This window comes from Apaloderma vittatum, unplaced genomic scaffold, assembly GCF_000703405.1.
Source record: "Apaloderma vittatum isolate BGI_N311 unplaced genomic scaffold, ASM70340v1 scaffold5612, whole genome shotgun sequence".
NCBI classification, from domain to species: Eukaryota; Metazoa; Chordata; class Aves; order Trogoniformes; family Trogonidae; genus Apaloderma; species Apaloderma vittatum.
Window position 1 is genome coordinate 108405 of NW_009702958.1, and position 13520 is coordinate 121924.

The window sequence follows — 13520 nt, forward strand, 5'->3', positions numbered from 1 at the left end:
CTCGCCTGTCGCTACAGCACTTTACAAATGTGGGTGTAACCTTCAAGCCTGTGCAATGGATTTTCCTGGTGAGGCTCAGCGTGCGCAGAACTGGCCCCACCCTTTACTCCTAAGCTTCATCTGCCAGGGCCTAGCGAGCTTGGACGGTGACAGAAAGTCCTCAGGACACAGGTTTAGTTAGAGTATCCTTCTCTTAGATGGATGACCTTACAGGGCTAAACGAGCTCCACTTGCCCAGGTTCAGAGTCCTTCTCCTAGGATGGTTGCCAGGAGGCTAGCGAGCCCATCCTACCCGTGGACACACTTAGTCTGACCCTTCAGTTGAGACCTGTCTGGCACGGGAGACCCTATCGGAGGCACACGCCACCGCCAGCACAGCTTGCAACATCATAAGGGCATGCAAGCTTCTCCCCCGTGACAAGGGGATGTCAGTTCCAATCATCCTGCACTTTACTGCACATTATGAACCCTAGTCAAAAACTTCACTTAGCTTAAAACAAACCAGACAAATCTCTCCAATACTTCCCTTCTCTCCACCACACCAAAAAGTCTAGTCACATTAATTTCTTGATCTCGTTCATAGCTCAGTGCTACAAACAACTGTTGGTATGAATGAACCCGTAGTGTGCTATGATGCAAGGGCAGAAATTCTATAGATGTAGTTCTAGTGTCAGGGATAGGAGAGGAGGAAAAGAACAAGACAAAATGTGTTTTACAGCCTTGCTGCTTCTTTCTTCCTTATCCATGCACCTGCAGCACAAACTCCCAATAAAACAGAGGGAGAGACTGAAGAACCAACAGCTGCACTGTGAGGGACAGTATTGCACCTGGCTTGTCGTGCACTGTTCAAAAAAATTATTACATCAAGAATAAAATGAAAAATTCCTACACTGGGAGACCAAAAAAAAACAAACTTAAATTGCACATTCCAGTAGTTGAATAGTCTCACTAACTACAAACTATTGCATATGATAATGCTATTTCATGAACAAATCCCTCCAATTTAATATCCCAAAGTAATTTTCAGAAACATTCTGATGTTTTAGTATTCTATTTTAAGATTTATTATGTAAATTACTCTGCTTTATTCCATCTGTTCAGCTTACCCTCCCAAATTTTAGCCTGGCTTCTTAAGGAAGCAAGCTTAACACAATTAGGACATCTATCTTATAATTAATTCATGGATGCACTGTTCAGTTTCAACTAAACCTGACTGAGAAGATTTCGAAAGTATTAAATCCCTAAATGTTTTGTGAAACTGGTGACCCAGCTGACAGTGGGATCCTGTCAGGGCACCAACTGAAAGAAAGGCAGGAAAGTCAAGTTACTTGTTGTATCCGAATGGACTGGATGGCAAAGCAATACACAAATAACTGCAGAAGAGCTAGAGCTGAATAAAAACATACATGGGATTTGGGGAGAGCAGGAGGCTCTGAGAGCACCATATATTGCAGGAGGGAGATTTCAAGGTCATGGGGAGAAGTTAAGAGGATGCAAGGAAGAAGCATGGAAATATTAAAGCTTTGCTGAGGGGAAGCTGGTGAGGAGAGTCATTCTTTATGAGATCCACAATTCACTGAACGACTTACCAAGATGTCTCTCAATTCCAAATGCCAGTGAAATACTATTTTTGTATTACTCAATGAGCTCAAGCACAGTAAAAAGAGAACTCATGAGGAAACCTCTAGATTTGTTCTTGTTACAGGATGTAACACTACTTCAGTTGAGTGCTTTTCACTATTATAGTCCATTAATAACAAAAGTATATAACAAAAATATACTACTAATAGTTCATATAAGTTTCCAAGGAAGCAAGGTCCAGCAAAGTGACAGCACAGTAACATACCAAGAACAAAATGGAGACATGATAACTAAATGCCAACCCTCCCTGCACGGAAATATCTCTGGAAAAAAAAAAAACAGCAATTTTTCAAATTTTTTTCCCCACCAGTGAAATTAAAAAAATCAAAGTTCCTTTGTTTAAATAGATTCTGAACAACCTGTGAAAACACTGCCTAGGCAGTTTAAGGAAAATTTCAACTATGTGCAAAACACCAAAACATGAGAGACAGTTGGAAACGCTGTTATATGTGTTGTTCTACAATGCAATGTCAGCCCTCCTGAGTAGTCACTGGTGATAACTGGCAAAAGTTTTCCTAATGGATTGTTTTTGACAGTGTCAAAGCAAGGATCAGTCTGGCCTGCTAATGTTAGAACTGGGAGTGATGCCAGGACTTCCAGGAGCTGGCCACGGGCTTAGGCTACATTACATAAACTCCTAATCGGCAACAGTCATGCAGGTGCAGGTATTTCCATGGACCACGCTAGTGCCAAAACCTTCCAGCTTTGATCTGAACTATTCACACAGAAAAGAGCTTGGCTGGTCTATGAAGGTGCGTTATTTGCTGTTATTTTCCCCTCCTTGAATTTTTCCAACAATACTGTTTTTCTAGGAAAGACACTAAAAGTTGGCAGTTTATGTATCGCTACATGCAACAGACCACATAATGATGAGAAATAGCTCAATTAATTATAAAGTTACTTTAAAAACACCTAGACAACAAATGTCAGGTTATCGGGATCACCATCAACACCTTATTTATTTTTGTAGGGTCAAACCCAAGGCACCACGAGTAAAGGTACGCACATGCTTACCTCGTACCAAACTACTCCAAAGGCAGAGCTACATAAGCAATTCTTTCAGCAGTACTGCTAGCTTTCACAGACGACCGCTGACCTGCTCATTCCCACTCCCTGACATTCCCTTGGACTGTTTTGCCACAGCTGTCTGTGGCTACACAAAGAGCCAGAGAGGAAACAGAACCTGGTTAGTTACCTGACTGCAAGAAAGGGAGCGAAAAGAGAGAAGGCTCTTCTCAGTTTCTCAAAATAGGCCACCATGCAGCTGCACAAACAGCTGCACCAGCTCAATGGTGAGGTTGCACAGGGACCAAAATGAGGGGCTGTGCAAGAGAATTCCTTAAACTGGCACTAACAGCTAAAGAAACACTTATCATGCTATGGCTTCAGGCAAAGTGGTATGGTCTCAGCAGGTGATTTCAAATGATATGACAACATCCAAGTACTATGGATTCTCGGGTCTCTTAGGCACCCTTGGAAATCTCAACTTAGACATTCAAAACTAACAGCTTCCTTTTTCAGGGTAGAGGAAACAGTTTACATCATTTTTAACCTGTTCTTACTAAAACTGTAATCACTGCTTTTACTAAATATTGGCTGCTTTGCTATCCCTATTTAACAGTAAATAAGTAGACTTGCAAACTGCAAAGAGGTCAGTTTCCAACACAACAATCTTGTAATCGAGGGATTTTAAAGAATAAAAAAAGAGACTCACTAATACACTTACTAATACATCTCCACTGCAAACTCTAGCCCAGTTAGCTTCAAATGAGCTACATCAGCAACTGTATCATAATGGCAGCACACTCCATAGGGACTGATTGACTTGGTTGACTCCTTCCAATATGCTCTTGCTTAACGTTAATCCAAAGTAATTTTACATTACAGTCCACCTACATTCGGTGTAGCTTACTTCTTCCCATCCTGCCCCTCATCAAATTACAAAAACCTCTCAAGCTGACCTTTATCTGAGGGAAACTGGCAAAGGATTCTACTCACTCTGTAAAGCTTTCTTTGTAGGTCTAGCAGCAAATTCATAAAAAATAATGCATATATTCATTTATGAACTCCCACACAGATTCTGATTAATGATCTACAGTCTTGGTTTAGAAGCAATGATACACACTGTAATAAAAGACCAAGGGGGCCGGTTAGCTCAGTCAGTTGAGCACAGCGCTAACAACGCTAAGGTTACAGGTTCGATTCCTGTTTGGTCCCCATGTGTTGCCTGATCTAGTCGAGAGGTGGCGTCCCTGGCGACAGGGAGGCCGGATTAAAATGATCTCCAAGGTCCCTTCCAGCTTAGGCCATTCTATGATTCTGTGACACTGTTAAAGCAGTCAGAGGTAGATACATGCACTAAAAATGTAGAATTAACAGGGGTGCCCATGCAGACACACTCATACCCTAACTTCCTGGAAAGGTGGACTGAGGGTGCACTATGATTTACTGTAGAAAATCATCTCTGGAATTTGAAGCATGAACTGAGAACAAATAATGCACACTTATCTGTGGTTTTATTCTAAAATTCCTTACTTAAAAGACTTCTTTCACATTCAAATTTAATTTTCAATAAGATTCTAAATTAATGTTTCTGTATTTAAATTCTAATTTTCTTCATCCAAGTACTACAAACACTGTAACACAAACGCAAATCTGCCTAGTGCCCTGCCATCTCGCAGCAAGAATTGTTAATCAGAAGTTTTGGTCTGGATATTCCTTAAAACATCAATGAATACCCTGCTGCTTAGAGGAATAAACAAAATCCAACCAAGTTATAATTGTCTACAAAATCTAGAGGCAGTAGCCTGAAAAATGACAAATGACAGATGTGCATGATTACTGCTGAGATTTTTTTTACTTTCTCCAAGTGACTGTGTAAACTCTGATTCAGTTTTTCCTATTTTTTTTTCCTATCATGCCACAACTTCAACCTCTAGTTGCTGAAGGAAGTTAGGCACACAATTAACTTTCTGTGCCTTTCTAAGCACATAGTTTGAGCATTAGGTTTGATGGCAGTGCACTTTCATCAATAAAATGCAAAGTGATTACCAAGGAGAAATCAAGATATTAAAAAGAATAAAACCTCAATACATTTTAAATTTTAAAATCACTGCCTAAAAGACACTGTTAAAGATAACACAAAATTTGTCAAAGGATGTGAATAAAGAATTGTCTCTCTTAAAGCAGAAGAATGGAAGCACAGATATATATATCTGCTACAGAATCTGTTTATATCACTGGATAAAAAAAATTATATCTTCTTGCACTTTGATGAAAGAACTAATAGTGACTGGCATTGCTTCTTGCATTTGTATTACTACAGGAACTATATCTGACTATCCATAGTTCTTAAAATTTCAGACTTAAAATCAACAAAATGTAAAACTGTAACAGTGCATTACTGTTTTGCACAAGCGTATTATAATACACTAATTCATCAAGAGCTACGCTTACCAAAGCAACATCAGGTTTCATATCCTCTCAAACTTTTAAAATCTTCTAAATGTCATTGTTTTGCTCAATCTTTTGATGATTAACATATTTAACAAGTAAAAAAAAAACACAACAAACTAATCAATTTTTAAGAATCTCTTTAAAAGCACTGAAATTGAACAGTATGTAGAAAAACTGCAATTTCATTGTCACATTTTCTCTTGATTCCTTAAGAAGTACACTTCATCTGCCCATGGTTTTTATCCTAAATGCCATGCTGATGTAGCCACTGAAACAATGAATTCAAGAGTTCATATTTTAAAATAGAGAGTATACTTGAATAATGGTGTAAGTAGTTTAATCCTTACCTTTTTCAGATTCCAACAAGACAGAATAAATATGCTGACGAGCAGGGCGGTAGATAAGTGCCTGTCCAGGAATCTCTGTATCACAGTAATCTTCCAAAGAGTTGCTACATTCAAGCTCTCCGTTACTTAAGATGTTGAAGATTGTATAATTTTCGGATTGGATATGTTGTTCTTTAGCTAACTATTCGAAGAAGAAAGAAGGTATTATTTTCAAAATTAGGAATGACCAAAAAGTAACACAATACACTCACTGTTCGAGGACACAGTATTTTCTCAGTCAGTGGAAATGGAGGGAATGGCTGCGGAAGGAGCAAGTGCTTTTTCAAATAACACCAGTACAGTATATTTTAAGTACAGTATATTTTAAGACATCTGTCTTTTTGTTGACAGAAATCCCCAGAAAATCTGCCATTGCCTTTCTTAGCCCTTCCTTGAATTCTTAAAACTTGGGAGATTTAATGAGAGTTTTTTAGAGAATAATTATTATTAAAATTAATTCTAAATTCTGTCATAGAAAAATGAGCTGTCCTTCAGTCATCTGAAAATACATCTTCCCTCTTTAAATAGTGAGTGAAGGCATGACAAAACCCAAATGTTTAATTTTATTGCAAGACAAACTACATCAGATAGCTCCATTTCTTTCCTGAGCTGGCTTTGTGCGGCTTACCTTGTAGTGAAATTAGAATACTTAACTTCATCACACTTTTACTTTGCAATAGCTCTTCCCCAAGGAAAGACATACAATCTACTCTAGTGAGGAAAAGTAGGTGTACAGGTTTGATGCCGCAAGGCAGAATCACAGCATCACCCAGGCTGTGTATTAACTACGCGTGGGGTGCCCATATACGTGGCTCAAGCAGCCAAGCAGGCTCAGCACCAACAGGGACCACTGGTCCGGAGCAGCTTTGATGCAGAAGTAACAAAACTGCTCTGAGGCAGCCCAGAATTTCAACCTGTAACACCTGTAACCCGGACCGGCCAAGGGCAGAGCCAGCCAGAACTTCTGCTTCAACAACCTCAGATCAAAACTATGTGGGTGTTCAAACAGCTGAGCAGAGCTGATTATTTCTACGGGGTGTCACAAATAAATTCCCCGGGGCCCAGGCCGCATGGTGAGCAGACACTGAAGTTGCTTGGCTCTGCATTCCCTGCCTGCATCGCGCTATCTGTATTATTCAGGCTGTGCCGGCCACACAGTCATCTCAGCCTTTTTCCCTGGGAACTACCAGACCACTGGCCAGAACCAAATACATCATTTCTGCAGAATTCCAGTATCTGCAAACCTGGCAACTCTGCAAAGCTGCAGTGAATCTCTGGGTCATTCCTGATCAAAACTAATTCTACTGCAATGCCATACTTTCAGAAGAAATTCTCACACAAGCATAAAATCAATGATAGGCTTCTGCGTGTAATGCCAACTGACAGAGCCTTTTCTTAAAACAATAAAATAACTATTGTCCTGGAAGAAATACTTCAGTATGCTTAATATCCATAAACAATGTAATCCCCCAGATCTACTTTTGTATAAAAGAAAAACAAACAAACCCTAGAGTTAAGTATGTCTAAGCACGATTCAAATGAAGCATTGAGTATTTCATACAAACCACTGACATAGATACAAGATCATCTGAAAATACTTGTTTCTTGCAACTGGCTAATAATCACATCCTTATATACTGAAAAAAATAGATGCTGATTTCAAATATATTGCTGTATTCAATGTTGTGTCTTGAAAAATATTTTTAAGTTATCCTACAGTCAGCTAAAAAGTTAAGCAGCAACATGAAGCTATGTCCTCAAGGTTGGAACTGAGCTGTGTATGTCTTTTATGTGCAGTTCAGATTATGTGCAGCTAAGCAGAACTACACATGGGTTTCCAAATACGAAGCAAAGCACATACATTACATATGCAAATACTTAAACACCTGTAAAAAACCCCAAAAAACAAGTTAACATGTCTATGACTTTGTAATTTCCTTGGCCCAAGGATTGGTTTGACATAGGACCTATGCAGCAACAGTGAGACATCCTTCAAGAGAGTTTCTAAACATTATTATTAATATTAAACATTATTCTGTGTGATCTGGCCTAGATTCCATGGTCCTGCTCTGGCCAGGGGGCTTGGACTCAATGATCTCCAGAGGTCCCTTCCGATGCTAACATTCTGTGATTCTGTGATTTTATTACAGCAGTGGCTCAGCACGACACTAGAAAACTGCAACCCTACAAATGAAAGATCAAGCAGAGAAATAATGACCACTTGTCATAAAGACCACGTGGTACATTCTCTTAAGGAGTAAGGATATTACCACTATTTTCCTGGCAATAATCTAACCTAGATAATTATATTCTGGCTAATTTTCCTTTGTGCTTCAAGGATAAACAATATTTTTCAGTCCTACTTCAGTAGGGTGTAGGGTTGCTGTTCTGTGGGGTTTTTTTTAATAACATCTTCTATTTAACTGCTACCGTCAAAAATTACATGTCCTGTATCTATGTGTGGTTAATTAAAAAACCAAACAAATACATCTGCAGTTTAGCTGAAATGAGCATTGTATAGGTTAAAATATAGCTTTAAAATGTTTTAAAGTCTTTTTGGAAAAGGAAAATGTAAATTGTAGGATTACTTTAGAGTAATAGGAGGAAACAGAAATATAGTTTTAAAGAAAATGCTTAAGATAAGTGAGACAAACAAAAAAGGCTCTCTATTGAAAGTCTACAGGTACCTTAACAAAACAGGGAGTAACAGATGGCTAATATAGGGTCTAAAATACACTACCTCATACAGATTTTTTGTAATTAAATCTCAATATTTTTTCTTAATTGCCACGAATTTACAGAATTGTGGCCCAGACTTACTACTACAGCATAAACTCTGATGCCAGGTAAGTCCGTTTCTATTATCCAGGTAGGCTACCCTAGCTAATATATCCAATGTGACGTACCATTTTGCACCCAGACACCAGCGCATCTCTGCCCATGTGGGAAGCCATAAGTGAAACTTGCTAGTGCAGCCCCACTCTTTAAGGATTAATAGGCCATTGCAAGTGCTTTTGGTTCATTTAGGGACAATGAATCTGAAAGATAATTAACCTGATCCAAAAATAATGAAATATAGATTTACAGGAAGTTCCTTCACCTCCTCCACAAGAGCAATTTCAACTTCTGTACTCTTAGCCCAGCTCACTCTGGTACCTTGACTGCATGTGCCAGGCACAGCCAGACAGATCACTAACCGGCTTTAGCTGACATGGGTTCTCAAAGGAAAAAGCATGTCATCACATCATACAATACATGGGAAGCACGTCTCTGTGCCCAGCTGTAGGCCTATACAGAAGTTGTTCCCTGTTATTTGACCTGCTTGACGCTTCAGAAAGAGAGAAAGTGCTTTTAACTAAATGTGCTGCACCTGCCTGCATCATGATGCACGTAATTGTGCTAACTGTGGCTGTACTTGAAAGACAAAAGATTTTGCTCAAGCCAATTTAAATCAATAGGTTCAGTGTACTAGTTACCAATTTCCACTAAGTAGTCATGGCAATGAAGTGACTATTAAGCTTTGAAAAACAAGGTACCTGAAAGATTTCTTGATCTTGACACAAGGTTGTTTGTTGCTGAAGGCAGACCACTTGGGAATTTCTTAAGTTGGAAGGAATCCATGGAGACTGCTGCCCGGGCAGAAGATAGGACTCCACTCCTCTGTAAAGTAATGTCTTGTCTGATCCCAAAGGTAGTGTCTCTTCCAAGTGTTTCAGGCTGCTGTATGAGCATGGAACTTTTGAGATGTAATTTGCTACAGCTAGAAGTATGTTTGCTCTTCTGCTGTAGCTGTTATTCTTATGGGGACTGGTGACTAAACATTTATGCCAGAAGTCTTCCAACAAGCTCTCTGGAACAACATCATTGCCAAGTAAGGAAGCAAAGAGAGGGAGGTGCATCAAACTAAGACCCAACGTGCGGCAAAGATCTTCTCTAGAGTACATAATGGTGACCAGTCTGTCCAAACGGAGCTTCTCAATGGAAAAGTAGGGGCATGTATTATAGATGAGGTAGTCACTATCTTGCCCAAGAATTCCTATGCAGTTGTGTTGCAAACCATATGCAGCCACCTCAAAGTCTGCCTCTCTCAACGTGCACACTGTTTTTTGACCAAGCGACTTGAGGGCATAACGTGTAAAAGTAGGCAAAGCTGAAGGAATAGTGAACATTTCTCTCCCTGGTTGTCTCCTGTGAGTCTTGATAAATTGAAATATTCTGGCTATCTCCTTGTTATTCTGGCACCTCCGTTTGATCCACTCATCTCTCTTCTTCTCCTCTACCACTCCATCAAAGTAAAACACCAACTCGATACCAGCTGCCATAAAAGCTTTAATAAAGTCCTCTAAATTGGCAAGGTACTCCCGCCACTGGCCACCACACACCCAGAATTCTGGTGTGTACCAGTACCTAACACAATTCATGGCATCTACTACAATAACGGGCGGGAAATCAGGATGATTGATGCGATGTCTTTCTGCCGTCTCTTTCAGATCTACCATTCTGCATGCATCAGGGCAAACTCTCGCCACAAATCCTTGCAAACCCTTAATGCCCATGGCTGATCTCTGAAACTCAGCAGTCTGAAAGACAAAGAACAAAACCAGCATTCTAAAACGCAACACTGAGAAATGCAATGAAATACTACAATCAGAGAAAAGCAGCTTGGAAACTGAATAGTTAGTTTTCTGCTCTTGCTGATAGCTTGTTGTGCTGTCCTGGCCTTTAAACAGTTTGAACCAGTTTTCTTGCCATCAACAAACTGGACATAAGTGCCCATTCACTTTGCGATCTATAAGAGAGTCACAGAATCATTTAGGTTGGAGAGTCAGTGAAAACTGTAACTATCAAAAGGTTTTCATATATAAGACTTAAAAAATTTCAGATTGATAGTGAAAAATATTGAAAGGTATGCATTGCTAGAAAAACAAGTGTAGACAAAATTAAAAGCTTTATAACATAATAGATGACTGTTCAACACAGGGATTAATGGCTTGATTTTCACACTACAAGTATATGAACACCTTTAATGGAAGGCAGTGGAAAAAATACTGAATAACTTTGGAAATCAGTCTTGTACCTTGATTGTGCAAATGGCTCAGTTACTATCTGAGTTTATAGTCAGTAGTCCATTGACATGGCACCAGTAGCAATACTTGTGTTTCTGCAACGGTTTTGGTATTACCAGTTCTGCTTTAAATCAGAAATCAAATCCATTTCAGCATCCTGTCACCTGAAGACCTGTTTAGAGAATTAGAGGTTTACCTCTATTTTGTGAATCTACACGTGCTCTTTCCTCTACAACAGCATCAATTTACCACAGTACCATTTTATTTTAAAGGACTTCCCAATGAAAAATTAAGTTCCATCAAGCTTTTCCTTCATTATTCTCAGAAAATGTTTTGGTTTTATTTTGATTTAACTCAAAAGCCAAATCCCTTCTCACTTAAACAGCGAGGAAATTCACTACGTTTTAATTAAACAGGTACAACTTTTCCTGTTTTTCACACTGTTGATTTTTGACATTCAGACTGTCTCAAGAGTGTTACAATATACATGCTTATGGTACACAAAAAGAAAAAAAAGAAAGTTGAATTCACAAAAGCATTGTGAATTAATAGCTTTTAAAGGTATTCCTGAGTCCTCAGAGTTTAAACATCTAATACTCTCCAGATAGAGATTTTGAACACCATCCTCTTTAATCATAGAATGGTTTGGGTTGGAAGGGACCTTTAAAAGTCATCTAGTTCAACACCTCTGCAGTGAGCAGGGACATATTTAACTGGATCAGGTTGCTCAGAGCTCCACCCAAACCGACCTTGAAGGCTATCAGGGATGGGGCATGTACCACTTCTCTGGGCAACCTGTTCCAGCATTTCACCACCCTCAGCATAAAAATCTTTATATGATGTAATATGAAATACATTAAGAAATACAGCTGAGAGCATACCGGAGACTTCATTCTTGTGAAATCAGAAACAAACATGCATGACTCTGCCTCACTGCTGCATGTGGATACAAGGTAAGGCACTGCTCTTATATAAAAGCTCCAGACCAAGTTGTGTGGTGCTTTTGACACACTGGAGGGAAGGGATGCCATCCAGAGGGACCTGGACAGGCTTGAGAGGGAGGGCTGTGCAAACCTCATGAAGTTCAGAAAGGCCAAGTGCAAGTCACAATATTGTCCTACGCAATAATCAGGACAATCCCAAGCACAAATACAGGCTGGGCAGAGAACGGATTGAGGAGAAGGACTTGAGGGTGTTAGCTGACAAGAAGCTCAACCTGACTCAGCAATGTGTGCTCGCAGCCCAGAAAGCAAACCATATCCTGTGCTGCATCACGAAAAGCGTGGCCAGCAGGTCTAGGGAGGTGATTCTCCCCCTCTATTCCACTCTTGTGAGACCCTACCTTGAGTACTGCTTTCAGTCCTGGAGCCCCCGACACAAAAGACAGACACGCATCTGTTGGAGCGAGTCCAGAGGAGAGCCATAAAGATGATCAGAGGGCTGGAGCACCTCTCCTATGAGGACAGGCTGAGAAAGTTAGGTCTGTTCAGCCTGGAAAAAAGAAGGCTCCAGCAAGACCTTACATCAGAATTTCAGTACCTGAAGGAGGCCTGCAGGAGATGGAGATGGACTTTTTACAAGGGCATGTCATGACAGAACAAGTGGTAATAGTTTTAAAGTGAGATAGACTAGACTTAGACTAGATACTAGGAAGAAATTCTTTACTATGAGGGTGGTAAGACACTGGCACAGGTTGCCCAGGGAAGTTGTGGCTGGCCCCCCCCCGGCCGGGGGGAAAGGCAGGCTGGGGGGGGGCTTTGTGCAAGTCCAGGCTGGATGGGGCTTTAAGTAACCTGGTCTAGTGTGAGGTGTTCCTGCCCATGGCAGGGGGATCGGAAGGAGATGATCTTTAAGGTCGCTTCCAACCCAAACCATTTTGTGATTCTATGAAAGGAACATTTCCCTGCTTCCTCACATCTGTATTTGAAGCACTCTTCCTGCCTAACAATTTAAGCAAGTCTATGATACAGAGATTATTAGAAAAGTTTCCAGTACCAATACTAGTTTAGCTTAATCAACAGCAAATTCACACCCAAATAAACAACAAAGCACCTTGACCACTACTAACATTTTAATATTATCAAACACATTCATGGAAAGCATAACAAAAAACCAGAAGAGTTTATATTCTGTTAACCATTCTGTTTCACTACTAAACAGTACGGTCACATTAGAGAAACCACTCTGGAATCCATCAAAAAATCAGGAAAGAGAACAAGCAAAACCAACTTGAGAAGTACTTTCATCAGAGGCACCTCCATAAAACTGGCAGATTCAGGACTAAGATATTTGATGTTGCAATGCTTTTTCCCACAAGAAGAAAACGTGCACATTTGCTGCAGCAAATGAACAGTTTAAGGCTGGATGCTTATTTTTAACGTACTTGTCTGAAATGGAAATGTCAGGTTACCATCGGATCTCAACTGCGCTATTGCCAAGTGTATAAACCTGTTGGGGAAAAACAAGTTTCTCCATAAACTGAAATAATCAAAAGCATGGGCTCCTCCTCCCCATTTTATACCAACACAAAAATTCAGAGATGACCCTCCAGTATTTGATGATACCACTACATTTCCTTGCTTGTCAGCAACCAACTACCACGATACAGATTTTATTATGCCCGTAGCAATGTGCAGCATAGAATCAGAGAACGTTAGGGGCTGGAAGGGACCTCTAGAGATCATCTAGTCCAATCCCCCTGCCAGAGCAGGATCCCCTAGGGCAGCCACACAACAACACATCCAGGCAGGTTTTGGAAGTCTCCAGAGAAGGAGACTCCACAACCTCTCTGGGCAGCCTGTGCCAGCGCTCCATCACCCGCACAGTGAAGGGCTGTTCGCAGAAACGTTCAGCACCACCGCTCCAGCCCTCACAAGAGCCCTCTGGCCGAGGCCCACGGCACAAGGGACGAAGAGCAAAGCTCTCCGCTTCTGATGGCGCAGCAGCGGACTGTCACGCCCGCAGCCCCCCG

General features: G+C 40.5%; 1 protein-coding gene across 1 annotated transcript in view; it reads right to left on the reverse strand.

Annotated features, from left to right (window-relative positions):
- The window catches only part of FAM120B (family with sequence similarity 120B), a 49608-nt gene extending 39569 nt beyond the window's left edge, over window positions 1-10039 (reverse strand). Inside the window, exons 1-2 of the mRNA XM_009864414.1 lie at window positions 9020-10039; window positions 5445-5625 (exon numbers count right to left, since the gene is read on the reverse strand). Of these exons, the coding sequence (XP_009862716.1) occupies window positions 5445-5625; window positions 9020-10039 (1201 nt within the window). The remainder of the gene's footprint in view (window positions 1-5444; window positions 5626-9019) is intronic.
- Between the last annotated feature and the right edge of the window lie 3481 nt (window positions 10040-13520).